This window comes from Trichomycterus rosablanca, chromosome 8 (assembly GCF_030014385.1).
Source record: "Trichomycterus rosablanca isolate fTriRos1 chromosome 8, fTriRos1.hap1, whole genome shotgun sequence".
In the NCBI taxonomy this organism is placed as follows: Eukaryota; Metazoa; Chordata; class Actinopteri; order Siluriformes; family Trichomycteridae; genus Trichomycterus; species Trichomycterus rosablanca.
In genome coordinates this window covers 37,861,334-37,877,150 of record NC_085995.1, presented here as the reverse complement: position 1 = coordinate 37,877,150, position 15,817 = coordinate 37,861,334, and the positions used below count along the sequence as shown (strand labels likewise).

Below are 15,817 nucleotides of genomic sequence, written 5' to 3'. Positions count from 1 at the left end.
TGTAATTGTACTGTAAGTTGCTTTGGATAAAGGCGTCTGCTAAATGCTGAAAATGTAAATGTAAATGTAAATGTAAAATGTAAGATTATGTAGACACTTGACCATAAGCTGGTTGGACCATTGACTCACAGTCAACATTCCACTTTATCCCAGATGTGTTTAATAGGGTTAAGGTCAGGTCTCTGTGTGGAGTTACTCCTCGCTTGACCTTCCCCAAACTGTTGGCACAAATTTAGTTAAGCGTAAAATAGATTTTTATATAGTTGAGTTTGGAGTCAATAATAAAAACAAGTGTCCACCTAAGTTTCTCCATATTTCGTATTTATTAGATTATGTAGATTTATTCCTAAACTTCAGTATTATTTTTCTTCCAGACCCCGAACAGCCATTTATCAAGAGTAACGAGGAGATGGAAACCCTCCTCATCAGTGCAGCGGACACACACATTGAGGTGCCGTGTCTGGTCTCAGATCCTGAATTGAATGTCACTCTGTATTCGGTACGTATCTCACTATAACACTGAGGAATGAATTCGACGACTCCCTGTAATTCTGGCTATTGAGACATAAAAGGTTTTGTATGACCTGTCAAACGCTGATGATCCCAAACTGGATACTGAATATTAGCTAGAAACGTGCATGTGATTGGTATAATCACTTATGGAACTTTCTCTACACATGCATGTGTGTGTACCTCTTACCCTACTTTAAAACACAACTTATAAAACGGATAGTTCCGCTCCTAAAATCTGATTGGCTACGCACACCTATGACCACCTCACATCATTCCATATTAATACGCCACTGAAAAGAAAAAGTTAATGTTATTTTCGCCCTCATGTTGCCTAGCAACAATGTTAATCGAACTACCTGGCGTCGCGGAAGAATGCTTTATTGTAAGTTTATACACAATAAATACATTTATGAATTTAACATTGTTGTATTTATTGTATTTTATGTTGATTTTATGTTTTATAAAAGCAATAAGCCACTCGAGACCGTGTGTTACTGCTATGATTTTATCACGGGGAAAGAAGTTTTAGGCACTCCGCTTCGCGTCGTGCCAAAAACGTCATCCCCGTGCTAAGATCACAGTAACGCACGGTCTCTCGTGGCGTATTGCTTTATTAAAACACACGTTTTCAGCATAACCTGACGGATACGATCCTTATTGCTTTTTAACCTTCTATTAAAATATGCTTTTATATCTATTGTTGATGTATTTAATGTACTGTAATGTACACCGATCAGCCATAACATTAAAACCACCTCCTTGTGTCTACACTCACTGTCCATTTTATCAGCTACACTTACCATATAGAAGCACTTTGTAGTTCTACAATTACTGACTGTAGCCCATCTATTTCTCTACATATTTTTTAACCTGTTTTCACCCTGTTCTTCATTGGTCAGGACCCCCACAGCACCACCACAGAGCAGGTATTATTTAGGTGGTGGATGATTCTCAGCACTGCAGTGACACTGATATGGTGGTGGTGTGTTAGTGTGTGTTGTGCTGGTATGAGTGGATCAGACACAGCAGCGCTGCTGGAGTTTTTAAATACTGTGTCCACTCACTGTCCACTCTATTAGACACTCCTACCTAGTCGGTCCACCTTGTAGATGTAAAGTCAGAGTCGATCGCTCATCTGTTGCTGCTGTTTGAGTTGAGTACCTTCATCAGTGGTCACAGGACGCTGCCCATGGGGCGCTGTTGGCTGGATATTTTTGGTTGGTGGACTATTCTCAGTCCAGCAGTAACAGTGAGGTGTTTAAAAATTCCATCAGCACTGCTGTGTCTGATCCACTCATACCAGCACAACACACACTAACACACCACCACCATGTCAGTGTCACTGCAGTGCTGAGAATGATCCACCACCTAAATAATACCTGCTCTGTGGGGGTCCTGTGGGGGTCCTGACCATTAAAGAACAGGGTGAAAGGGGACTAACAAAGCATACAGAGAAACAGATGGACTCCAGTCAGTAATTGTAGAACTACAAAGTGATTCTACGGTATATGGTAAGTGGAGCTGATAAAATAGACAGTGTGTGTGGAAACAAGGAGGTGGTTTTAATGTTATGGCTGGTCGGTGTGATTTTAGTAACTGCAGTTAACCTGACTGTATGTATTTGGATTTGTGGGGGGAAACCGGAGCTCCCGGAGGAAACCCACACAGACATTGGAAGAACATGAAAATTTCACACAGAAAGGACCCAGACCGCTCCACCCGGGAATCAAACCCAGGACATTTTTGCTGTGTGGCGACAGCTTTACCCACAGAGCCATCGTACTGCATTATTATTTTTATTATTATTATTTATTATTATTTTTATTCCACACAGAAGCTGTAATAGGTGTTTGTGAATTATATTTATTGGTACCAGTGGTTAATGTGATTTTTTAATAAGGTCCAGTCTCTGTAAACCTGGGTGCCTTGAAGAAATGTCACCTTTTGTGTCGTGATAAAATAAATGTACGTCCTTTTTCAGACAGGCTCTTATCACAGTTTAGGTGTGGAGCTCTTTCTGGTTCAGCCATTGTCTGATTTATGGGGGTCAGCGTACTGTTAGGTCATCTACAATATGGGAATTTTGCTTCTGTGTCGCCTCATATTTATACTGCAGTAAAAGAGGAAGTCATTAGTAAAACTCAAGTCTCTGGGTCACTAAATTGCCCCCTGATGTGAGTGAATGTGTGACGCCAGTGTTTTCAGGTGGCACCGGACCCACCGTGACTTTGTGATCATAATGATGGTTTTGTGGCTCTTTGTTTGTTGTTTTTTTATTACTGAATGTTTTGTATCTTGTATTTTTATAGGTGGAGCAGGCCACCGTGCCTCTGGACAGTAAAGAGATCACGTGGAACAGTAAGCGAGGCTGGTCCGTCCCCAGACACCTCATCAACGGCATGGCCATGTTTTTCGGCTTCGTGTGTTCTTTGACGATACACAACAAAGAGTACAGATCCAACATGTACATGGTCATGGAAACAGGTGGACGTCCCAATTCATCCCTGTGTTTACATTACTGCAAAATAGATATGTTTTCTTTTTATATGATGCATTAAATATAACACAACAATTATAATTACATATACACTATATGGCCAAAAGTATATGGACACCTTACAATGAACTTATTAGACACTCTATTACATTACCATAGGCTTTAATGTGATAGCAGACTGTACTCTTATGGGGAGGCTTTCCACCCCAAACACAAATGTAATACATGTACATATATAAAATGTTCATATATAACATATGCCCATATTTGTGCAAACTACATATGAAACATTGGAATTGGAACAATTTCATACATTGACATACACCGACCAAGCATAACATTATGACCACTGAAGTGATTAACACTGATTATCTCTTCATCACGGCGCCTGTTAGTGGGGGGGATATATTAGGCAGTAAGTGAACATTTTATCCTTAAAGTTGATGTTAGAAGCAGGAAAAATGGGCGAGCGTGAGGATCTGAGCGAGTTTGACGAGGGCCAAATTGTGATGGCTAGACGACTGGGTCAGAGCATCTCCAAAACTGCAGCTCTTGTGGGGTGTGTCCCGGTCTGGTCATAATGTTATGCCTGATCGGTGTATACATCTCTGAAAGATCATATGTTGGCATACATCATCTTTATATATGTTATGTTCATAAAATAGCATATATAGAGTAAATATATACGCTAACATATATGGATACAACATATAATATCAAATAAAAATTTATCCTATAGATATGTTTAATATATGTACATACATTTTATTTAGGTATTCCATATATGTTATAAACGTATATCTACATATAGTACATATATCCAGAGGATACATGTATGCTATAATAATATATAAATTTAGAGGTAACATACACGGGAAAACCATTACTAATATAGGGGCATATACTGTATGTCATATATTACATTTCCGTGTGGGACAAGATTTCAGAGTGTGCCTGTGAGAATTAATGCCTATTCAGTCTAAATAATACTAGTAATACAAGAAGGCTGTGCTTGCAATCAAGTTGTAAATGATTCAGCAGGATTTAGGTCATGGCTCTGTACAGTTTCTGGGTCTTTATAGGAAGAAAGGGAAGCTGGAGGCTGGAGCCTATCCCAGCTTTTCAATGGGCGCAAGGCACACAGTAACACCCTGGACGCGGGGAGAACATTCAAACCCCACACAGAAAGGACCCGGACCGCCCCGCCTGGGGATCGAACCCAGACCCTTTCTTGCTGTGAGGCGACAGTGCTACCCACTGAGCCACCGTGCCGCCCTCTTTCCCTTTCCAAACTGTTGCCACGTATTTGAAGACATATAATATTTAAACATAATTGATTTTATACATCTGAAAGGAATGGGTCTGTTTAAAATATTTACACTCAGTAATTACAAGGGGAGTTCATAATATATAATTCATTTTCACTCAGTGCTTTATTCTGGTCAAGGTTGCAGTGGATTGAGTACCTCCCAGAAACACTGGGTGCAGTATTTATAAGGCATGATGATTACAGCCTAAAAGCTGTAGAAATCTTTTATGGAACCCTATGGGGTCTGTTTTGTATTTTTAGTCTGTTTATTTTACATGAGAAAGTGCATTACTTTACATTAAGCTTATTTAATGTATATAATACACTGCTGGAGCACGGTGGCACACCGGGTCACGCTGTAGCCTCACAGCAGGAATGGCAAGGGCTTGATTTCCAGGCATGGTGACCAGGGTTCTTTCTGTGTGGAGTTTGCATGTTTTCCCTGTGTCCAGGTGTGCTGGTTTCGTCCCACAAGTCCAAAGACATGCAGTCAGACTAAATTGCCCTAGGTATGTGTGTAAGTGTGTGTAATGAATCAGAACCACTGTGACCATGACCAGGATAAAGCGGTGGCAAAAACAGTGCATGAATGAATGAATGAATGAATGGGTAAATTGTTGGACCATTGATGGATTGATATTTATTATTCCTATGTAAGAATAGCTCATGTGGCCCTAATAATACGCTCACCCACCTCTACAAAGAGTTCAGGCTTCCGAGGGCCTCAGAAATGCTAACGTTTGTGGACACCTGATTATGAGTTTGTTCGTATCCTATTATAAAACCATGGGCACTAATAAAGTGTTGCCCCCACCACTATGACAACCCCACTCCTATGTGAAGGCTTTTTAAGGATTATGGAGTGTATTTCTGTGAATTTGTTAGTAAGTTAGTCAGAGAGCATTTGTGTGGACAGGCACTAATATTGGACAGGAAGAACTAAGGTCAACGGATTATGGTCAGACGGCCGACTCAGTTCTAAGGGCAGCCTTTGCCATACCAGCTCATTTTCAAGCTTCACTCTGGACCACAAGAAGGACAGTTTATCAAATGTTTGAGCAAAGGCTCTAAAAAATGACAGTTTTATGCCTCGCCGAGTTGTTTGTTCAAGTCCTTGATGCATAACTTCATCTAGACATTAAAATTCCATTATCTGGTGTGCGCAGAGCAGTACTTGTACTGGTGCGAGCCAGTTTTTAGTGTTACGGCCCATTAACTTTCCAACTTTATGTCAGCTGAAGGGCATTTTCATTTTTTCTTACTCCAACTGATAAGAACATCTTTGCCAGCCTACAGACCAAACTAAAAAAACATGCAATAAATCATGTTTTATAAATAATTCAGTTTATTCTAAATAAATACCACCCCTGAGATCTGGGTTCGAATCCCAGCAGTGCTATCAGCCGACAGGGCATCTTAACAGACATACATCAATCAGCCATAACATTAAAACCACCTCCTTGTTTCTACACTCACTGTCCATTTTATCAGCTCCACTTACCATATAGAAGCACTTTGTAGTTCTACAATTACTGACTGTAGTCCATCCGTTTCTCTGCATGCTTTGTTAGCCCCATTTCATGCTGTTCCTCAATTATCAGGACCCCCACAGGACCACCACAGAGCAGGTATTATTTGGGTGGTGGATCATTCTCAGCACTGCAGTGACACTGACATGGTGGTGGTGTGTTAGTGTGTGTTGTGCTGGTATGAGTGGATCAGATACAGCAGCGCTGCTGGAGTTTTTAAACACCTCACTGTCACTGCTGGACTGAGAATAGTCCACCAACCAAAAATATTCAGCCAACAGCGCCCCGTGGGCAGCAACCTGTGACCACTGATGAAGGTCTAGAAGATGAAAGATGAAAGATGAAGATCAAACAGCAGCAATAGATGAGTGATCATCTCTGACTTTACATCTACACTAGGTAGAAGTGTCTAATAGAGTGGACAGTGAGTGGACACAGTATTTAAATACTCCAGCAGCGCTGCTGTATCTGATCCACTCATACCAGCACAACACACACTAACACACCACCACCATGTCAGTGTCACTGCAGTTCTGAGAATGATTCACCACCTTAATAATACCTGCTCTGTAGTGGTCCTGTGGGGGTCCTGACCATTAAGGAACAGGGTGAAAGGGGGCTAAAAAAGTATGTAGAGAAACAGGTGGACTACAGTCAGTAATTGTAGGACTACAAAGTGCTTCTATATGGTAAGTGGAGCTGATAAAATGGACAGTGAGTGTAGAAACACAGATGATTTGCTATGTCTGGAAGGGGGTGACCAAAGTCCTGCTCAGTGTATTCCTGCCTTGCGCCCAGTGTTTCCCCAGTGGAATCAGACCCACCGTGACCAGGATGCTGAAAGATGCCATTTACTCTTCATCTCCTTTTTTACTTTAAAAGTGGTCAGTGTTAGCCAAGACATACATTATATGGCCTAAAGGTTATTGATTGCCCAACATCGGTGCTTTCCTGAGATTAGAGGCCGTCATAGCTCACAACCAAAGTGTCCACAAACTTTTGGCTACATACTGTAACATTAAGCAGCACTGAGCATCAGAGCATGAGATTAAACTCATCAGTCAGTGTCAGATCTCTGAGATCTGATATAGAGATAACATTCCAGCAGCTGTACTTGTTATGGTCTGTACCGAGCCCGTGACTAACATGCCAACTCTCCACGGTTCTGATGCTTGTGACCCCCTGCAGGAAAGTTTTACGACCTCAAGCTGTTTCCTGAAGGCTCAACTATTGAACTGATGCGGGCCGACGTCCTGGTGCTTAACTGCACCGCGCTGGTGGAGTTTAACACTGGAGTGGAGTTCAAATGGATCTACCCGGGACAAAAGGTAAATAAAATGGATAAGTGACGTCCTTAATTTTTAGTACTTAAGTAAAATGTGCTGAATCCACAAATGTATGGAACCATAAAAAGTTTAACTCATTCAACTAGTATTTGGATGACATTGGATATAGATGTTTAAATATACATGATGATAATTACGCTATTAACTTTCCCATCGGGACCACCTTGGGAGCCACAACATTTATTGTCCATTATTTTGGTGCAACAGTTTAACATCTTAGTCAGAAATTTCTCAGTACATGCTAATGACCTAGAATTGGCAAAAAATAGAATATTGAATTCTGAATTCTTGCAGTTCTCATAGTTACTAGAAGAAAAGGGCTGAAGTGGGCTAATCCATGTTCAAACATGAACAAGAGTATTTTTGTTCATCTGTATAGAACGTGTTATAAATACAGTATAAACATCTGAGCTTTTTAAAAGCTACATAATCACCTTCTGATGCATTTTTCCAGCATCGTACCAACTTTTTAATGCCATCAGCAAAAAATGTTTTGGTTGAGCTCGTAGCCACTGATGCACCGCTGCTTTCACATCATCATCACATTAAAATTTTCTTCACCCTAAAGCTTCTCTGAGCGTCCAAAGAGGTGGAAACCAGATTCCGGACTGTAAGCGTCTCTCAGACGTGACCGATTACTCCTCCCTCCCTCACCGCTTATAACCAAAATATAAAAGTGTGGAAACTTTTTGAAGATCCCTCGTATCTGTGTGGAACTGTTTTAAATTATATTACATGAATATTAACTGTAATAACTGTGTATCTGAATATGGCAGTTGTAGCCTAGCGGTTAAGGTACTGTACTGGACCACTAAACAAAAGGTTGCTGTTCAAGCCCCACCACTGATAGGTTGCCACTGTTGGGCTCTTGAGCAAGGCCCTTAACCCTCAATTGCTTAGATAACATACTGTCACAGTACTGTAAGTCACTTTGGATAAAAGCGTCTGCTAAATGCCGTAAATGTAAATGAATTCCCTGCCAATTTGGAGCGCACGGTCTAAATTACCTATCTCACTGGACAGCAACATATTATTATATAACATTATACATTGTTTTATATATATACAGAACATGAAGCCTTGCACCGTCACTGAATAATCTAGGTTTACATTGAACTATGAAGGTAGCTGTGTTGTGTACTGTAGCTTCTATTTATTCTATCATTCAATTTATGAGTGTAATTTAATGACTGTGAAATGTGGCTCTTTTCTTTAAAAATCTGTAAAAATCTGCGATGAGGTCCAACAGTGGCGACCTGGCAGTGGAGGGGCTTGAACCAGCAACTTTCTAATTACTAGTACAGCACCCTAACTGCTGAGCCTCTATTGCTCTCGATAAATGGATTGATGAATGGATGGATGGATTGGTGGGTGGGTTGGTGGGTGGGCTGTGAAAGTTCATTTCTACTCCATGTAATAACGTTGCACTTTACAATCTGGACTAAATCCAAGTGTAATTGCACCTTTGCAAGTAATTTCCCAGGCCAAGTTTATCAAACTGACATCTCCCAAAATCACCCGTGCCATCTAATAGAGAATGTACTGTACATCATTTTTGTATTTAACTGGCTTCCAAAGGACAGCATCCATCATAAACACACTCGCTCTTGGCTTTAGTGCTGCGCTGATGGGTCATACGCGCTGACGCATGGCCGTGCATGAAAACGAAGCTCTGTCGTCGATTTAAAAAGTTCACCAGGTTTAAACATATTAATGGAACTCATGTATCATCCAACCACAGAGGGCAATTTATTCCTAATAAACCGAGGAAAACAAACTGAGAAAAACCCAGACTGTCCAGTCCAGCATTAAATATTTACACCCATCAGCCATAACATTAAAACCACCTCTTTGTTTCTGCCATCACTGTCCATTTTATCAGCTCCACTTACCATATAGAAGCAATTACTGACTGTAGTCCATCTGTTTTTCTACATACTTTTTTAACCTGCTTTCATGCTGTTCTTCAATGGTCAGGACCCCCACAGAGCAGGTATTATTTAGGTGGTGGATCATTCTCAGCACTGCAGTGACACTGACATGGTGGTGGTGTGTTAGTGTGTGTTGTGCTGGTATGAGTGGATCAGACACAGCAGTGCTGCTGGAGTTTTTAAATACCGTGTCCACTCACTGTCCACTCTATTAGACACTCCTACCTAGTCGGTCCACCTTGTAGATGTAAAGTCAGAGACGATCGCTCATCTATTGCTGCTGTTTGAGTCGGTCATCTTCTAGACCTTCATCAGTGGTCACAGGACGCTGCCCACGGGGCGCTGTTGGCTGGATATTTTTGATTGGTGGACTATTCTCAGTCCAGCAGTGACAGTGAGGTGTTTAAAAACTCCAGCACAATGCACACTAACACACCACCACCATGTCAGTATTACTGCAGTGCTGAGAATGATCCACCACCTAAATAATACCTGCTCTGTGGTGGTCCTGTGGGGGTCCTGACCATTAAAGAACAGCATAAAAGGGGGCTAACAAAGCATGCAGAGAAACAGATGGACTACAGTCAGTAATTGTAGAACTACGAAGTGCTTCTATATGGTAAGTGGAGCTGATAAAATGGACAGTGAGTGTAGAAACAAGGAGGTGGTTTTAATGTTATGCCTGATCTGTGTATTCCTCCTGTGCACAAAATCGTTCTAAATTACTAAATTACCTGCTGTTAACAAGCATCTCTGGCTGTGTCCCAATCCTTTGTGCCGACAGGACGATAGGGTGGTGAGCCTGCAGCCTGTCCGCAACATGCTGGAACAAGTCAAGGAAGCCACCAGCGTCCTAACCATCCGCAACGTCAACATCAACGACTCCGGCTTTTACACCTGCTCTGCTAACAGTGTGGAGAGGAGCATGGAGCGCTCCACGTTAGTCATCGTACACGGTAACCAACAAATCACAGAATCCTGAGATACCTGTGGCTGCTTTTATTAATTACACTAACTCCTGATATCCTTTACGTTCCAGAGAAGCCGTTCATCAGCGTGGACAGCACTGGTTCTGTGGTGGAAGCATCAGCTGGACAAAAATCAGTCAAGCTTTCGGTCCGAGTGTCTGCGTATCCAACACCGTCCACTCAGTGGTACGTTTAGCAAAAGTCTGCCGTCAGTTGTCCAAACCATAGCTGTATTTCTTAAAGCAAATGACTTGCTTATCTAAACAGGATCAAAATCCACTCATGTGCCGCTCAGGTGGTGCAGCGGTAAAAACACTCGCTAGAACACTGCCGGCTGGGCTGAGAGGCCACATGAACAACAATTGGCCTGTGGTTCAGATAGGGGTGGGATATTAAGCCGGATAGGGTTAGAGACAGGGGAGACCTGTCCAGGGTGTTTCCTACCTTTTGCCTGGTGAATTGTACCCACCGCACCCCTGAGTAGGATTCATTTATTTATTTATTAGGATTTTAACTTCATGTTTTATTTTGGTTACATTCATGCCAGGACAGGCAGTTACTGGTTACACAAGATTCATCAGTTCACAAGTTCAATGTCAAACACAGTCATGGACAATTTTGTATCTCCAATTCACCTCACTTGAATGTATCTGTGTGAGGAAACTAGAGCTCCTGGAGGAAACCCAGACCGCTCCACCTGGGTATCGAACCCAGGACCTTGCTGTGAGGTGACAGTGCTAGCCACCGTGCCACCCCCCTGAGTAGGATAAAGAGGTGCTAAAACAGACAATGATTGAATGAAAATCCACTCATAATACTTAATAATACATGATCATATTATTTTAAAATGAGCTAGTATGATAAGCAATTAAAATGTACTTAAATTATTAATGTCTTGTTAAATGCATAATTAATGCATAAAAGATTGGACATACCTATTAAAAATAAAGCTGTGACTACTGTCAGTAGTGCTCTTCCATTGGAACGTGGATTTTTATTATTATTTGTGAAAATGTTCACTGATCTGCATTTAACAAGAAATCAAACAGTTTTTGTTTTTTTGCTGTAATATATAGTGTGAACTTCCAGAAAGTGATTTCAGTATGGCAAAACGTTAAGCTTTTAATGGTCTTAACAACATATTATCCAACAAATAGATAAAATAGAGCTTTTTTCTTTCATTTCTTTACATGTTGAAGTTTTGTGTGTACATTTGTAAAGCATTTAAGGCTTCGAACTGTTGAAAAACATTACAGAGCTAGTTCGTACGAAGGATCTTCAAAAAGTTTCCACACTTTTATATTTGGGGTGGGATTAGTAGTAACTCGTCGTGTCTGAGAGACTCTTATAGTCCGGATTTAGCTCCATCTGATTTCCACCTTTTTGGATGCACAAAGAGGCTTTAAGGGGAAGAAGATTTTCATGTGATGATGATGTGAGAGCAGCGCTGCATCCGTGGCTACGCGCTCAACCAAAAAAATTTTTGCTGATGGTGTTAAAAAGTTGGTATGATGCTGGAAAAATGCATCTGAAGGTGATGATCTAGAAAAGTGATGTTATTTGTTTATGAAATTTTTAATAAATAGAGTTAAAAAGTGTGGAAATGTTTTGAAGAACCCTCGTATTTAATGTGAGACCAAATATTCTCTACAGATACCATTATATCTTAGACCTTAAGTGTGAGGTTAAGCTTAGTGTATTCAACATCAGCGGTTCTCTACCCTTCTCCCCCTGTGTTAAAAAAACACATGGTTTAGGATATTATTCTTATGCTTTCAGCAAGGTATTGTTATTTAAACGAACATTTTTTAGCCCTTGTTGCTCATGAGATGTTCAATGAATTCACAATGAAGTAATATTTCCTTGGTATTGTCTGATTTTGGTTGGTGTAGTGGGTTTGCTACTAGAACTTTCTCACCTGGGTCTGAATTATAGGGAAGTTGTAGCCTAGTGGTTAAGGTACTGGCCTAGTAATCGAAAGGTCGCTGGTTTAAGCCCCACCACTGCCAGGTTGCCACTGTTGGGCCTTTGAGCAAGGCCCTTAACCTTTAATTGCTTAGACAATATACTGTCCCAGTACTGTAAGTTGCTTTGGATAAAAGTGCTGCTAAATGCCAAAAATGTAAATGAATCATTAGAATAATTTGTTCTTCCTGTTTGCTCCTTGTGGTGGGCGAATCAAATATTTTTCCAATGTGGGCTTTAGGTAGTTTAAAATAGATTTATATTAAATCACAAGAGATCTGCAGTATGATAATAGCTTATTGATTTTCCTGTCCCATCACATGTGCAAAAGGACCCCCTGTGAGTTTACTGCGGCACTTTAATGGGCCCCGGCCCCTGGTTGAGAAGCACTTTTCTACATCATTGTGCTACACAGTAGCCTGGAACTAATGATGTGATGTATTTAATCACTCTCCCTTCTGAATATGTTTTAATTCATGGTCTAATCAAACCTCACTCTGTACCACGCAACCTCCGAGCCACTAGTCTCGCTCGACTTGACCCTCCACCCAGGACTAGAGGAAGACGAGCATCAAGGCTCTTCTCTGTACTGGCACCCAAATGGTGGAACGAGCTTTCTCTGTCTGTCCGAACATCTGAGTCTCTCGCTGTCTTTAAAAAATGATTAAAAACCTTCATCACATCTTTACTAAACACTTAAGCTGACTTGTACTTACTTACTAAAGCTCTTTTTCATTTCTTTAAAAAAAAACAAAAAACACAGATTTGTGTTCTTGGACTGTTGTTCTACTTAAACTACAGTAATGAAATGTTTACTATGGAAGCACTTCTGTAAGTCGCTCTGAATAAAATAGTCTGCTAAATGCCAAAAATGTAAATGTAAATGTAAATGTATCTAATCTGATAACTACAGTGAGGACAGAATTGTGTGGAATGTTTTAAGCTTAATGTAATTCAGTTTTCCCAGCTCTGCTTATCAGGTCTCATTTTGTCATGTAAATATTGCGAAGTAAAATAAAATAAAATGAGTCATTTTCTTTGTTCATGTCCAGGTATAAAAACGGGACGCTCATAACGAGGCGGCCGGAGTTCAGCAGGTTTAAGATCCACAATCACAACCTGGAGATCAGAGATGTACGCCGAGAGGATGCAGGAGATTACGTTCTGGTTCTGAAGAACACCGCGGCTGTTTTAGAGAAAAAACTCAACTTTACTCTCATAGTCAATGGTAATTTGCTCTTTTTATACTCTACACCATGCAGCACAGCAAGCAATTACATTTAATAGCTGGTTTAATGCAGCTGATTGTTAATAGATGGCACGGATGAGAATTTTTATCTTTGAGACAGAACATGAAGCCTTGCACCGTAGCTGGATGTTCTGGGTTGTTCTGGGATGTTCTGGATTCTGTAAAGTTGCTTTGAGACTATGTTTATTGTAAAAAGCGCTGTATAAATAAATTTGACTTTACTATTTACAAACATCTCCAAATCTAAACGTATTAATATTACAGTCACTTTATTATTAATAAACTCATCAAGCCAGTGCTGTGATTTATGTGTGTAGTGCCACCCCAGATACACGAGAAGGAGGCAGCGGCGCCCGCCAACCCGTACAGACGGGGCAGCCGACAGACTCTCACCTGCACCGCTACTGGTTTTCCTCCTCCCACCATCATCACCTGGCAGTGGAGACCCTGGAGTCCCTGCGGTCTGAATTCCACCCGCAGATCAATGTAAGTTGTTTGTTACTCATGTAAATGAGCACGGTTACATCACTGCAGAGGAAACCTCCAGTCCTGGGCTCGTACTGAAAAGCAAAAGTGCCGCAGGTGGATTTGCATTCATTTACTGTCTGTTTTAGGGGTCGCGGTGGGTCCGATTTACTGGGCGAAAGGCAGGAAACACAACGGTTGTATTGCCAGTCTATCACAGAGCAAACACATAAATATCTGTCATACTGAGGTACACGATATGGCCAAAAGTATTCGGACACCTGATCATGAGCTCGTCGGACGTCCCATTTAAAACCAAATGGTATTAAAATAGAGTCCGCACTATGTGATCTGTAGTCGTTCTTCTGATAAGGCTACTCACAAGAACGTATGTGGGAATTTGTGCCCATTCAGTCAAAACATAACAGCATTTGTATGGCCAGACACTGATGTTGGTCAATAAAGCCTCAGAGGTCTGAAGTTTTGAACAAAGGTATTCGGACACCTGATCATGTGCTTGTCGGACGTCCCATTTTAAACCAAATGAAGTACTGATGTTGGTCAGTAAAGCCTCAGTTGATGTTCCAGTTCATTCCAAAGCTGTTCAGAGGTCTGGAGTTTCTTTAAACCAAGCTTTTTTTTCATCATGACTGAATAGGCACAAATTCCCGCAGACACTGAAATATTGTAGAAAACCTTCTCAGAAAAGTGAAGCTTCTGCATAGGTGGTCCAACTCCTTGGGGTCCTGGGACACATCGGCAGTGGCCCTCTAGAAACACCTTTGAACATAACTATAAACATTTCCTGATTATATGATCTTATGATTGGGTTATGATACATTTTTCCCCTTTTTTTCTCCCAATTTTGTGTAGCCAATTTGTTTTACGCTGCTGATGATCCGTATTGCATTCAAAGAGGGTATATTTCCTTGACACACCCTCCCTCCAACGTGTGCCTTCTTATTGGGTGAATACTTGCCTGAGGCTAGTTTCACACACAGAGTCACATACCAGCCCCCAAGCCCCTCCACTTCTGCACAGGCACCTCGGGCTACTAACCAGGGTCCTTACACAGTGTCATAGACCCCGACTCTTTTTTTAGTCAGGTCTATTCTTTATTCAATGAGATCTAAAGCTGTCCAACAAGAATTGGGTGGTGTCTGAGTGTATTTTTCGTCTATACACCCCTGTAGATCCCATGATCTACGTAGATGACACAATCCCATAACGGTGCACACCCTGGCACTAAAACAACCCCATACCATGACACCCCCATACCATGACACACCCTGGCACTGACATTCCATGGTTGCTGATAACAATCTAAATTGTCCCTCACTTTCTTAACCGCTTATCCAATTAGCGTCGTTGCTGGAGCCTATCCCAGCTTTTTAATGGGCTCAAGGCACACAGTAAAACCCTGGACGGGGCGCCAGTCCATCGCAGGGCAGACACACACACACACACACACCCATTCACCTATAGGGCAATTCGGTGTCTCCAATTAACCTGACTGCATGTTTTTTGGACTGTGGGAGGAAACCGGAGCTCCCGGAGGAAACCCACGCAGACACGGGGAGAACATGCAAACTCCGCACAGAAAGGACCCGGACCGCCCTGCCTGGGAATCGAACCCAGGACCTTCTTGCTGTGAGGCGACAGTGCTACCCACCGAGCCACCGTGCAATCTAAATTGTCCCTGTCCTAACTTTTTTTGGAATGTGTTGCTGGCCTAAAATGCAGTAATGAATGTATAATAATGAATGAAGACAAATGAAGTGAAGTTGACCAGACAAAACATCAAATATCTTGGGTTCATGCTGTCTGCAATCAAATAAAAGTCAAAGTTAAGGTGTTAAAGTTAAGAAACACTGCATTTTTATTGTAATTGCATTTTTATTCTGTCTGAACTTTCCAGATTTTATGTTATATGTTATAAACTGTATAATAGAAGCAGCCCTGAAACACTAGAGCTCGTGTGCTTCTTGTTTCATATCTAACGGCCTCTAACGGTGCACTTGGGGTGGTGAGCTGTTGTTTAATGG

At 41.4% G+C, this 15,817-nt stretch overlaps 1 protein-coding gene across 1 annotated transcript in view; it reads left to right on the top strand.

Moving 5' to 3' along the window:
* The window catches only part of flt4 (fms related receptor tyrosine kinase 4), a 68,597-nt gene that overhangs the window by 22,239 nt on the left and 30,541 nt on the right, over positions 1-15,817 (top strand). The window contains exons 4-10 of the mRNA XM_062999671.1: positions 375-499; positions 2,823-2,997; positions 7,037-7,176; positions 9,910-10,081; positions 10,165-10,279; positions 13,111-13,286; positions 13,625-13,793. Of these exons, the coding sequence (XP_062855741.1) occupies positions 375-499; positions 2,823-2,997; positions 7,037-7,176; positions 9,910-10,081; positions 10,165-10,279; positions 13,111-13,286; positions 13,625-13,793 (1,072 nt within the window). The remainder of the gene's footprint in view (positions 1-374; positions 500-2,822; positions 2,998-7,036; positions 7,177-9,909; positions 10,082-10,164; positions 10,280-13,110; positions 13,287-13,624; positions 13,794-15,817) is intronic.